The sequence below is a fragment of the Podospora pseudocomata genome, chromosome 6 (assembly GCF_035222375.1).
Source record: "Podospora pseudocomata strain CBS 415.72m chromosome 6, whole genome shotgun sequence".
NCBI classification, from domain to species: Eukaryota; Fungi; Ascomycota; class Sordariomycetes; order Sordariales; family Podosporaceae; genus Podospora; species Podospora pseudocomata.
The window spans coordinates 2720825-2733521 of record NC_085890.1 but is presented as its reverse complement, the minus strand read 5'-3'; the positions used below and the strand labels follow the sequence as shown (position 1 = coordinate 2733521).

General features: G+C 52.5%; 6 protein-coding genes across 6 annotated transcripts; 1 reads left to right on the top strand and 5 right to left on the bottom strand.

Annotated features, from left to right (window-relative positions):
* Positions 1–104: 104 nt before the first annotated feature.
* Positions 105–1109, top strand: QC762_0097680 (uncharacterized protein; the record flags this gene model as incomplete). Its single annotated transcript, XM_062884142.1, has 1 exon — positions 105–1109. The coding sequence occupies one exon, from the start codon at positions 105–107 to the stop codon at positions 1107–1109; it is 1005 nt and encodes a 334-aa protein (XP_062740895.1).
* Positions 1110–1218: 109 nt separating this feature from the next.
* On the bottom strand, positions 1219–3429 carry ESF1 (pre-rRNA-processing protein esf1; the record flags this gene model as incomplete). Its single annotated transcript, XM_062892364.1, has 1 exon — positions 1219–3429. The coding sequence occupies one exon, from the start codon at positions 3427–3429 to the stop codon at positions 1219–1221; it is 2211 nt and encodes a 736-aa protein (XP_062740894.1).
* A 402-nt stretch (positions 3430–3831) lies between these two features.
* Positions 3832–4064, bottom strand: QC762_606760 (uncharacterized protein; the record flags this gene model as incomplete). Its single annotated transcript, XM_062892363.1, has 3 exons — positions 3832–3851; positions 3909–3927; positions 3978–4064. The coding sequence occupies 3 exons, from the start codon at positions 4062–4064 to the stop codon at positions 3832–3834; spliced, it is 126 nt and encodes a 41-aa protein (XP_062740893.1).
* A 3645-nt stretch (positions 4065–7709) lies between these two features.
* QC762_606750 (uncharacterized protein) lies at positions 7710–8825 on the bottom strand (the record flags this gene model as incomplete). The annotated part of the gene is made up of 3 exons (XM_062892362.1): positions 7710–8155; positions 8211–8298; positions 8364–8825. The coding sequence occupies 3 exons, from the start codon at positions 8823–8825 to the stop codon at positions 7710–7712; spliced, it is 996 nt and encodes a 331-aa protein (XP_062740892.1).
* Positions 8826–9266: 441 nt separating this feature from the next.
* Positions 9267–9863, bottom strand: QC762_606745 (uncharacterized protein; the record flags this gene model as incomplete). Its single annotated transcript, XM_062892361.1, has 2 exons — positions 9267–9463; positions 9545–9863. The coding sequence occupies 2 exons, from the start codon at positions 9861–9863 to the stop codon at positions 9267–9269; spliced, it is 516 nt and encodes a 171-aa protein (XP_062740891.1).
* A 285-nt stretch (positions 9864–10148) lies between these two features.
* Positions 10149–11083, bottom strand: QC762_606740 (uncharacterized protein; the record flags this gene model as incomplete). Its single annotated transcript, XM_062892360.1, has 3 exons — positions 10758–11083; positions 10503–10698; positions 10149–10429 (listed from the first exon to the last, which is right to left on the bottom strand). Exons 1-3 carry the CDS (start codon positions 10893–10895, stop codon positions 10149–10151), a joined length of 615 nt encoding a protein of 204 aa, XP_062740890.1. The 5' UTR covers positions 10896–11083.
* Between the last annotated feature and the right edge of the window lie 1614 nt (positions 11084–12697).

Below are 12697 nucleotides of genomic sequence, written 5' to 3'. Positions count from 1 at the left end.
CGCGCTCCCAGGACAACTATCACAGCACGGTCGATTCATTGGAGGACTCGACGCACCGTCCGCAGCCAACTATCTGGGCGTCTGATTTTCTCAACATCACCATCATGCCCCATTCACCCATGAGTCCCATCTTCAACCACACCAACTGGGACACCGTTGACATTGGCATTGACAATTCGGTCCGCAACACCTCTGACACGATGACTTCTAACAACACCCTCTCCGGCTACCGCTACGTCCCAGCCAACCTGAAGCACGCCGCCCCCAACACCACTGAAAACGACGACGCCATCTCCCGGCACACCGACCTCTTCCCCCTTCCCCCAACCTACTCCCAGTTCCACCCCCCGTACACCCCCTCGCCAAACTACCACACCTTCCCTTCTTTTCCTCCTACCAACCCCGACAATGACTCCTCCTCAGACTCAGACTGCTACTCCGACCACCTAGACCTAGATTCCTACCTCGCCCCCTCCCCCACCGTAGCCACCGCCCCCGTCTTTCCCTCCTTTACCAACAGCCACAAGTCCCGCTCCCACAAGAAATACCAACCTCGTGCCCCTCCCTCCCTGACGTTCTTCCCCCGTCCCTCCCCAGCCCCGAAGATGATGCCCTCTACTCGCCCAGTCCACCAAAGCAGGCATTTATCTACACTCTCGGCAAAAATGCCACTCCTCCCAGTCCACCACAGGTACCAACCCCCCGCAGAGATTAAAACCCAGCCCAATATCTTGACATCCCTTCTGGGCGCTTTCACCACTGGCGATAACAAGAAAGAACGCGCATCTTGGTACCACGAAGAGATGGAAGAGGAGCTGGAGATCACACCTAGTTTAGTTCAGGGGTTGGATTTGGAGAGTGAGAAGCTCCAATATGGGGACTGCCAGAGCAGCTGGTGGTGTGTTTTCCAGTTTTTGGTCATGGTGCTGCTTGGTTTTGTGTTTCTTGGGGTGATGTTTCTTGCGGGAAAGACATTGTGGGAGTTGGGATGGGAGGTGGTTGCTTGGATGAATGGAAACGAGGCCGCTGTGGAGGGTGTGGCCGGGGGAAGGCTTTGCAGTGATGCTCACCCGAGGTTTTGTCACCTTGTTGTTGGGGCTGAAAGGTAGACTGCACAGGTTTACCAACTGACAATGGGAATCTTTGGACTTTTGACTTGCTTTGTGACTGGGCTGGCTGACTTTATTACACTGTGATATCTCCAGAGTATCAAACAGATTACTTCCTCCCCGCCTTCGCCTTCCTCTTCACCGCCTCCACCAAACTACTCAACTCCCCCCCATCAACATCACCATCATCCTTCTTCACCTTCTTCTTCTCCCTCACCACCACCTCCTCTCCCTCCCTATACCCAGCCTTCCTCTTCTTCCTCCCTTCCTCCAACAATTTCTTCATCCCCTCGGTGGCCTTGAACTTCGGATTGGAAGGATCAATAGCAAACTCATGGCTCTCAAACACGGCCTTGAACCGCTCATCCTCCACGTCCATCTTGAACCCATCCTGCAACCCGTCCTTCTCCCCCCCCCCGTCCGTCGCCTTCTTCCCCTTATTCTTCTTCCCCTTCTTGCCCTTTTGCTTCTCCGCTTTGATCACCTCCCTCATGTCAAAGTGATCCAGATGGTCCGCATCACCCTTCTCATCAACCATAAGCAGCTCCAGCTGCGCCTTGGCAGCCTTGCTAACCTTCTCTTCCTTCTCTTTCTCCGCCCGTTTCTTGAGCCGCTCCTCCTTGCGGATGGCAGACTTGGACTTCTCGACGGGCTCAGAAGTGAAAAAGGGGTCGTCAAAGCCGAGGTCTCCGCCTCCCGCGTTGTCCCCGGCAGCAGCAACTTCTTCGACATCAGATTCGCCCATCCTGTCAGGATCACCACCGTTGCGTCTGGCAAGCATCTTTTGCCTCTTGGCTTCTTTCCTCTCGCGCTCGCGGCGCTTGTACTTCTCGATTGTGGTCTCCTCTTCGACAGGCTTCTTGTTATTCGACTCTGACAGGGCAGGCGTAAACGTAATTTCCATCGCGCCCGCCGGGGCGGGAGACTTGGACTTTTTGGTCGTGGGCTCCTCGGGAAGGCCCAGAGCAGCGCGCATTTTCCGGCGGGCGAGTTCCTTTTTGTCGAGGGGCTTTTCGGCTTCTTCTTCCTCGCCTCCAGCAGCATCGGCGGCGGCTTCTGGTTCCTCCTCTTCATCTTCAAAGTCTTCCCCATCGTCAGAGCTGTCGCTCGCAAGATAGGCACGGAGGTCATTTTCAGCAATGTCGTTTTTGCTGCCGGAAAAGGCTTTCTTGATTTGTTCTTTCCTGTTGACCTCTTCCGGGTGCATATCCCAGGTGAGCTTCACCTTGGAGTGTTGCAGCGCGTCGGTGACGAAGTCGACTGGCTTGTACCCCGGTGGCACAGCGGTGCACTCGTCTCTTGGCTCGTCGTCAAAGGTGGTATCGTCGGGGATAAATCGCAGGTCGAGGAAGTTGGAGGAGGAGAGATATTCGGTGCCGTCGGTGGCCTCGTAAATCTTGTGCGCTGTGCCCTTGTCAGAGCAGACGGCCACGGCGTAGTAGTACCGTAACCTGTCGAGCTGGTATGTCCGCAACTTGTCGCTATCAAAGTCCTTGTCGTCGCCCTCAGCTAACAGCTCCCTCTTGACCTCCTCGTCAGAATCTTCGTCAGAGTCCTCGTCATCATCATCCTCATCCTCGTCACTGAAACCCTCCGAGTCCTCACCGCTATCATCGCTGTTCTCGCCCTTGCCCTTCTTGAAGATCTCTCGTGGTGGGCCCTCGAGCTCCTCTCTTTGCATCCTTTCCTTGCCGAACTCACTGGGGTAGATCGACACCCTCTCAATCCTCCCCCCTGGCGGCACGAAACTGCTAAAAAGCGCCATCAGATCCACAGACTTGATGTGATCCCAGTCGATATTCACCACCGCAAACCGATTGGTGACCTCACCCTCCGGCACATCCTCCTTCTCCCTCCTCAACCGAATCCCAGGTCGCGACTCCTCCTCCCCATCATCCACCTCTGGCTGATCTTCCCCATCCGACTCAGAGTCCGAATCCTCCTCCGAGGAGCTAAAACCGCCATCTCTCGCCGGATCATATTTCTTATCAGCCTTCTCGAGCTCGCGACGAACAATATCATCCCTCTCCACCTCCCCATCTACCACCTCCTCGTCCTCCCCAGACTCCTCCTCATCCTCATACAACCTCTCCAACGCCTTCTTCTTCGAATCAGTCTCTAATTTCCGCCCGTAGCGATCCACCTTGGCCGTAGCCAAAAACTCGTCATCGTTGAGCACCTTGGAAAACCGCTTGTCGAGCTTGGTCTTGATGTTTCTTTTCGAGGGCAATTGGAATCGGGGATCGGTCTCGAAATTGGCAAAACGGGCGTCCTTGATACTGGACGCCGCGCCAGCGTTCTTTTTTGTTGGTTTGGGCATTTTGGATGTAGGGGGGGGAAGGGGGGGTTGTTGCGACAAAATGAACACAAATTGGAGCAACGCGCAAAAGCTAGAGCTTGGGAAATGCGATCGACTTGGAGCCGTCTTGAAAATTTTAGTGGGGTATCTTAATTCTGCCAGTTAGGCGGTGAAAAATGCAAACTAAATCGTGTTGCGGGTCAGGCCCCGCCTTTTCCCGGCTTGTCAAATCCGTTGCGCTGGAAATCCAATCCGAACTCACTCCCCCGCTGTTTCCGATGCCGCCGCCTGGCCGCGCAATGCGCCGCGGGTGAAGATGTGTCCTCCCGTTCTTCCCTGTGCGCCATAGCTTTTTCCCTCCTCTCCTCCTGCGTTCAATCTGGTTGATGGGTATCTAGCGAAAAATAGAGAATCGTTCAATGTTTAGAGCACTGCTTGCTGGGCTACAGAATGTCAGCGCATTGATGCCGTGAAGAATAGCGGGGAGAGGAAGCACTCACCATCGCTCATCAGCACTTGCTCCAAATCCAGACAGCAAAAGGGAATGCGCCCACGAGCGCCCCGCATACAATCCACGTCAATCTGTCGCCGGTCCCCTGTTCTCGATCCTCCTCCTCCATGTAGGTGTTGACCTTTTTGTAGCTGTCGAGATTCATGGCGGCGTTGAGTATCGGTGATATCGGTATAAGAGGGGTACAATCTAGGAGGAACAGAACTTCAATATGCACAGCAAAATCTGCGATGGAAGAGACGGGCAATCTAGAAGAAGCGGGACGGCACGAGACCTATATACCTGTTTTCCCGCCCCCAGCGTTTTTTCTATGGAAACTTCGGAGCTTGACTGCCTGAAGCAAGTGGCCACTTCTTTGGCGGGTGGCCTTTTTGTTCACATGAAGAATGCACTGTCACGTCGCATCAGTTGACCAAAAAAAAAGAGCCCGCATTCCAATCCCGGGCGAACGTCCGCCTGCGGGCGGTTGGCTGAGCCGCCTGAGGGGCGCCATCGCATTCAGCCAACACAGCCAGGTCTTTCTCCAGGGCTGACTCCATCAACTGCTTTCAGTTGGCGGTTGACTTTTCCCGGGAATCCATCTCATTTCATCATCTTGTCTCGCAGACAACCCAAAGGATCTCCCCGAGTCAATGATACAAACCCGTTTTTCAACGCCAAACCAACTCTGTCTCACAATGGATGACGCCCTCGATTTTGGGGAGATTCGATTCATACAGTCAATCCCTCTGGCAGATCCGGAACAGCACTCCATTTATCCAACTTGGCGTGCAGAATACCCGCTCGGGATGCCAGGTCGATCTCCAGTTGACAGCCGTGCAGTAGCCATCAAGCTTTTCCTCATAGGGGCTGGTTTCCGATCTAGGGATAACGCCAGAGACAAAAACCCGCGTATCCATCTGTTTCTTGATCTTGGTTGACGTCGATGCCGATGCTTGGTGGGGTTGGTGTTTGACGGGATTGCCAACTGCTTGGCCCTGGTGCTTATCAGATGTCAGTATGATGGATGAAGGAATCGAGCATGCCCGGCTGTTGTGAGACTGGAAAATTCCGAGTTGAGGTTACGCAGCATGATTTTGAACCAGCGCTGCGGTTGGCTGTTGATGGTTGGACCTCTTGCAGGATCATCCCTATGTTGTCCAACGTCATCCTTCGGGTTCTTCTGACGAGTCCGAAGTTTGTAAGAATATATCCTACGTCCTGGTCGCCTCTTTGGGTCCTTTCTTCGATTTAGCTGCTGGGATTACTCAACTCTTCCGAGTATCTACCAGACTCATTTGTCCTTGCGGTATGGCATGCGGTCCGGGCCAGTGATCAGGGCTTGAAGAACCGTGGAGTCCCGTCTTTGCAGAAGGATCTAGGTACCCTACCAACCGCCCAGCTGTCACTTCTTCAAGTCTCGGCCGCGAGCACAGGACTGCTCGGATAGTGAATGGGCAATGGTTGGAGAAATTCTAATAGAAGCTAGGACTAAAAAATAAGACTATTGTTGCGATAGATAATCCCATAAGCCTGGATAGTAGACTTTTAAAACTAAAATTAAATCCATGAAGCATTAGATTAAGAGAGAGATAGTACTGAAATTATCCATACCGAACAGCCCAACAAATGGGATGAGCGACGCAGGGATGGCAAGATGGAATCACTGGCTATGACCAAATGGCCCCTTAAGTGGTACAACCAAGGCGTTTCATATCTAGACAGGCGAGCAGTCATCAGGCATCTAGAAGATGGGCCTCTTGGAACGAGAAGGGATGGTTCAATAGGGAGAAGCGCTGGACTGCTATCGTGTGCCACGTAAAACAGGAAATAAGGCAGAAACTAGCACTCACTCGCCGTGATAGGCTAGCTCTACTTTCCAGAAGTCAATTGTCGTTTGTTGTCCTCTTTCTCTGCGACCTCCTGCCTTTTTGTCGACTAGGTAATCAAAGCAGCAGATGTTTTCTCAGCCTTGCACGCTTCTCTCCAACCGTCGCTGGTAATACTTGCTCTCCATTTTCGCGACTACGATTTTCTGCTTGCTGACCTAAAACTTGGACACGAATTTTAGCTCCTGGATCCAGAGCTACGTTAGCGACATAACAGCTGAGATGTTTTGGTTTGCTTTTCAAAACCATCGCCACCGCATCGTGGGACTCAGCGTGGCGCTTTTCCCTCATGAGTCTGATCTGGATCAGCTGGGCTTTAACTGTTGTGTTGACCTTCATCTACAACTTGATCTACGGCATTTGGGCAGTGGCCGTCTGGCTTGCTGATTTTATGGAGCCCGGAGCAGCCTGTCACGCCTATATGAATGGTAAACGCATACCACACCCAGCTTGACCACGGCAAACAAGGTGAACTTTTCTCTCTTCTTTTCACTTGGTCCGATGCTAACTCTTCTCTCGCAGCAGAGGACGACTTGGTGGCTTTGATCATACGATGGCCAACAAGGATTCCGGCAAGCGTCTAACATCATAACTCAAGATCGTATCCTTACCATTTTGGGAACAGTGGAGGACCGGGTTCAGCAAGCTTTTTTGCCGCTCGTCACCGAAGTCTCACATACCTCGTATTTCTCTGCTTTGAAGCAGCCCGGTAGTTTGGCAGGATCCTGGCTTTATCTCGACAAGGTATCTTATTCTTTTATCGAATCTCAAGCATCCAACTTTTACGCAAAGTCACTCGAGTTTGGAGTTCATTTGATTTGACCTTCTTTCGTCCAATTTCCAGGTCACGAGCTGCCACCCACATAGCCCTACAAGCAACACCATCATGTCTATGCTACTCCCCTCCAATCAAGTGATGCTTTGAGAAGCACCAACTCTTGTAGTCTAGGCGGAAGGTAATGGAATTCTATATTAACAGACTTTTTTTGTTAGATGTCTTCTGTATTGTCTCATCTAATTTCTTTCCGTTTCTGGCCGTGATAAACTTGCAACACCCACAACACTCCTGAAGAGAAACCTACCTCATCGAAGGTTGCTCCACCGATTCCAATCCGTGCAACAAGAAGGCCTACAGAATACGTATATATTCACAAGTAGTAAACTCCTCAAAGCCCTCTTTTCTTCTCCAACAAGGTCACACCCGATCAATATCACCACCAACACACAATCCATTTACACACTACCACACTTCACCCACCTTCCGAGATAGAACACCCCCTTTAGACCAGCAAGATGTTCTTCGCTGCTATGCCCACAGCCTCAGGACCACAAGCAGCAGCACCCCAACTTTTTATCAGCAACGTTGCCGCTGGCGCTGTCTTTGTCATCCTCCAAAACACCACGGCTGGAGGCGTAGGACCAGTGATCCTTCGCGTGGTGGTATCAATGGTAACTGGACGGCTTGCTGAAAATTGGTGTGGATCTCAGGTTCAGTCTGCTCAGCCTGTCCAACTGAATGGGACGGTAACGAGGGTGGCGCTCATCTAAATTGCAGTACTGATGCCTGGGGATTGTGGGGCTGGTAGGTTGATAATGGCGGAGTTGAAGAAGGCTGGGGGTGTTGTCAATTTATGATGCTAGGTTGAGACGCTGTGGCTGGATGCCTCGGATAGCAATCATAATATGCGTTATAGTATACGAAAGAATTAGTCTTAGCTTTCACGGTCCACCGTCTAAGCTTGAGGGATCATCTATCCCAACAGTAGTCTAATATGGTCCTGGTTTCTACTAGGATCTCTCCAAGCATTTCCCCTTCGCCATCCGAGCTTCCTGTCATGGCTTTCTGACCTCATCTAGGGCTTGATGCTTCCCAACATCTTCAAGGTCCATTGCGCGAGGAGTTTAATAGACCCAAAGGTCTACTAAAAGGGCCTCCTTGCGCTAGCAATGACCGAGACCCAACTGACATCCCACGATCCACCCTCGTACTTCTCCTCCAGATAGTTCTTCACCAACCCCTGCACCTCCTCCCTCGGGTGCGCTTTCCTCAACTCCCCACTCCAAGCGCTATCCATAATCCAGTCGAGCATCATGGCAAACTGGCCGACGAAATACTCGGCGTTGTCCACCTTGCTAAGGTGAGCATAGATATCAACATTGACATCCTCCAGCCCCTTGGCAGCGAGCGTTTTCCGGACCCAGTAGATATCAGACCATTTACCCCAGGCCGTCATCTGCAGGGCCCAGGTGTATGGTGCCTCAAAGGGGAAAGATGCAAAGGCTTCTCGGATGTCGTTGACCCAGGTTGGGGGGAGGTGCCAGGTGGTGAAGCCAAGAACACCGCCCGGCTTGAGAATGCGGATAGTTTCTTTGCGAGGGTTAGCAAAGTAGTTCGAGGAACGGGGCAAGGGACTCTCACTGACCATCGAGAGCCGCTTCCGAGTCAGGGACGACATGGAACCCAATATTGGTCGTCACATAGTCGAAGCTTGCTGATGGCAGTTTCGTTTTCTTTTCAAGGGATCACTACCCCATCAGCAAGTGTTTAAATCTGTGAAGACATTGGAAACACGGACCTGGGCATCGATTCTCTCCACCTCAGTATTCACCCACCCCTCCTCCTTGATCCTCTTCTCAATCAGCCCTATACAAGGGGTGGAGAAGTCGCCGCACAGAATGCTGCTCTTGGCCAAGACATCTGGCTTGGTAGTCCTTTGAAGCACAGGAGCCACGACACCTGCTCCACAGGCATTTTCAAACAGCCTGAATGGGGCGACCGATTTGGTCCCATACAAGTCAATGCCCATCTGGGTGAGCATCTGGATAACAAGTGGGGTGCTGACTCGGCGTGCGTTGTCGAGGAGGACATCCTCCCAAGATGCGGTGGCAGAGGAGGCGGTTTTGTCGACGGTTTCAAAGAGCTTGCTGAGCTCTTTGGCGGCTTTGTGGATGGCAGCTTGGGCGGACATGATGTTTTCTTCGCTACTATTGCAACTGTAAAATGTGGATGGTGATAGTAAATGATTGAGATGAATCATTTCATCTCGAGCAGATGAGTAGCAGTCTTTTTATGGGTGATTGAGGCTGTTGTGACTGTGTACATAATGTTGCCGAAATGTGTCCGTCGTAGGACGTTAGAACATGATGCTATGATTGATTGGTGGCCACACACTTTCATTGTGTCCGAAAAGTACCCGGTCTATGCGATCATAAACCAATCCTGCCTGGTCGATTGTGCTGGGCGATGCGAGAACAAAAGTGATGCACAGGCGAGGATATGAGATCAGATGAAGTGCATATGCGTGGAAGTGGGAATAAGTTCACGTTTGGAAGAGATCTCAAACCTGCTTCCAAACCAAGTGCAACATCAAAATTCATAACCGTTCCCTGCCATCAAATGTTATCCATAACCCATACCAGTTCACAATCTCAGCACGTCATCTTCCTCAGCAACAACCAGCATATCCTCCCACCGGCATTCATTCTCTCTCTCGCCCCCTTCCCCAGAGGAACTTGCCCAACGCAGCCCCCGCAGCAGCAACCCCCCCAACAACCTGTGTACCAGTCGCAACAGCCGCCGCTCCAGCTCCTCCAGCAGCAGCGCTCTGGCAAATGGCGAACACGCTACCTCCGACGACGTTTCCGATGCCAGCTTGGATCCCGGCGGCGATGGAAGCTACAAATCACAACGTTCGTTAGCTGTGCTCACAGCGGGGTGTTTATGCTGGAAGAAGACAACCCAAAAGTGCAAACATACTAGCAGCAACGCCCTCAGCAGTAAACCCAACAGCAGCCAGAACCGGCGCAGCAATCGCAAGCGGAGCAGCAAGCGCAACTGCACCGACAGTAACAACCCCAGCGACGGCGGCAGTCCCGGGATTGCGGGCTACCATTCCCGCGGCGTTCTTGACGAGGGCAGCCATTCTCGATGTGTACAGTCTTCGTGTTGAAAATACCAATGGTCTGATGCTGGATGCCTCGGTGTTGTGGTGGGACGATGACTGGTATTTCGGGACATTTTTAAAAAGGAAAGAGCAAACGACACACGTGTCAAGCAGCAAACGGATTCCCTTCATTCGTTTGCTGCTTTTGCTCCTGCTGCGTTTTGATTCGAGATAAACACTTCAGGTTGCACAACATCCATGCCTGGCAGGCCTCACTGCATTGCATAGTTTCAGTTAGCTTAACCACATCGTGACCTAAGTCTTGAAAAGTTGAAAAATACCCAGCCAACAGGCCTCACATGGCAGTTTCAAGTTAGCCAAGGTTTGTCAAAGGGTGTTCATTATTAATATACTACGCTTGAAAACATATACCCATGCCTCTACCCCAATGCTAACAAATGGCACCCGCCTGCATGGTCACGCTGGCCGGCTCAGACGTGCAGCCAGAGTCCGCAGACGTGCAGCCATAATCCGTCGCCTGGTGCGTCCTCCTCGCCTGGTGCGTCCTCGTGCCCTCAAGCTCAGACGTGCAGCCAGAGCCCGTCGCCAGGTACGTCCTCGTGTCCCGGGCCTCAAATCCAACACCGCAATCTCTACCAGCTCACAAGGGAGTTCGTTGAGACCATTCCTATCCACAATCACACAGGCGGCGCCACAGTCGCCAAAATCGATCGTCCTGCAAACCGCCCCAATCGACACTAAGCAGGCGTTTTCGTCAGTATATATGTCCATTGACCAAAGGCTAACGAGGAATCGTGTGGAAAGGCATACGACTCGGATCCAGCCGTGGTTGCGGATGTATGGCGCCGTCTCTTATGGTCGCATGAAGCATAAAGCCGGGGGCAGCCACCAACATGAGACTAGCGTCACCAGTGTCATGGCTGAAGTAGGCGTCGTGATTGTACAGGAAAATTGCGATAGTCTCACTCCCGTTTTCAGTATAAGGAACCAAGTCTTGCAGCTCGCTCTTCCAGGGGTGTCAGCACACATGAGAAAAGAACGACACAGACAAAAATGTTTGCCTACAGTGCTCTGGTGATGTATCGTTGCGATGTGAAGGAAGCCCGCGTCAAAGGCAGCCAAGAGGTTGGGACAGGAAGTTTCCAGGGCCGATCGTCTCGCTGGAGTCATGAGCCAGAGTCTATTGGGAATATTTTCTGACATGTTGAGGTACGCTGATGCTTGAGACTCTAGGGGTATGGTGAATATCGCTACTGGAGAGGACGCTGGAGGAACGGGTGACGAAGGGAAGGGAAACAAGTTCGGGTTTGACGGGGAGAAATCATTTTAGCATGTTTGAAACTGGTGAGAACGTAGGAGGAAAGAATGAGAGAGGTATAGCCTCAATCTGTCAGTTCTTGCAACCATAACACAACCAAATGGGGCAGCAGCAAGATTCCGGTTCGCGATGCGTGACGAGGCTGCCGTTGCTGCTTCTTGATTTGACACTCCCAGTTGCGGGGAACTCGCGGGCAACCTCGTGCCACTGCGCTTTCTTTTACCATCCGTGGCTGAACGGAGATGATCAAGATACCTCCTACCTTACCTTCAGCAGGAAGGAGCAGATCCACACAGCCACGACTCTACACCGCGCCGAAATCAAGATGGCAACCCCAACCAAGCTCTGTGTTTTTTGCCGCTCTGTGGAGCCCATCTCCCAACCCTGCGCTGCGCTTCCGACGTCAAAAGCCATCGAGCTGATTGCCCCTCTGCGAGCCCATGAGGAGGCACTCATCCTTGGACTCCAGCAACAACCCAGCGCACTTTGCCAACGATGTGCCGCCTTCGACATTGTTCGGGTTTTCAAGGACTCAAACCCCTTGGACAATTCCAAGCCTGAGTACCACACGCTCGACTACCGCCACTCAAGTCGGCAGTACGAGATGGATTTCGGCGAACTGGCATCGCTGGTACTGTCCCCATCCTGTCCGCTCTGTCGCTTGATTTTTCGAATCTTCCCCAGAGTAGGTCTTGGAACCACTGATGTCATGCTCAAGCTCGTACCATTCCGATCCTACGTCCAACGAGGGGGGTGGAACTCGTTTCCAGCGCAGTTGAGAACAAACCCGGCCATTTTCCTTGGTGTCAATTCAGGGGGCACCTCAATCATCAGTGAGCGTGAACCTCGGCCACTGGGCGGCGAGGTTCACCGCTTTGGATATAGGACTGGGGAGTCGATTGCGCTTGCTGGAACCACACGATCAGGCAATGCGAGACACCTTGACCGCTTTGTCGACTTCTCAAGATTCTCGGGGGCATTGGAAGACTGCATCAAGAATCACGGACCTACCTGCCAGGTCACTGCCTCACCGGAACTGTCCCTCACGCGTATGATCGATGTCATGGACCGTAAAGTCGTCCCTTATCCTGACGGGTGCGACTACTTTGCCCTCAGTTATGTGTGGGGTGGCGTCATGCCGGCCGCAGATGCTCTGGATGGCAAGACGCTTCCCGACACGATCGAAGACGCCATCGCTGTCACATGTAAACTTGGTCGGCGCTATCTCTAGGTCGACGCCCTCTGCATCGATCAGACCCCAAACCCGACTCCCATCCAACACAGAGAAAAGGAGGAGCAACTCAGAATGATGGATCAGATCTACTCCTCTGCCACACTCACCCTCGTTGCCGTGGCAGGCAACAACTCTAATGCTGGCCTTCCCGGGGTGGCCCGCCCCCGCACTCACCAATTGCGCGAGACCATCGCAGGCCACACCGTCTTCACCGTTCCCCCAACCGTTGGGGAAGAGATCGCTGCCTCCACTTGGTCAACACGCGCATGGACACTACAGGAATCGATGCTTTCAGTCTGTTACCTCTTCTTCACCAGCACCCAGGTCGAGTTTGACTGTGCTGAGCACAGGGTGCCTGAAACACTGGAAATCACAAAGACTGTGCCAAGCTGGCCCCATTCAATGCCAGGAATTTTGAAGAGTGTAGAGTTGGTATTGAGTCAGTGGAAGCAG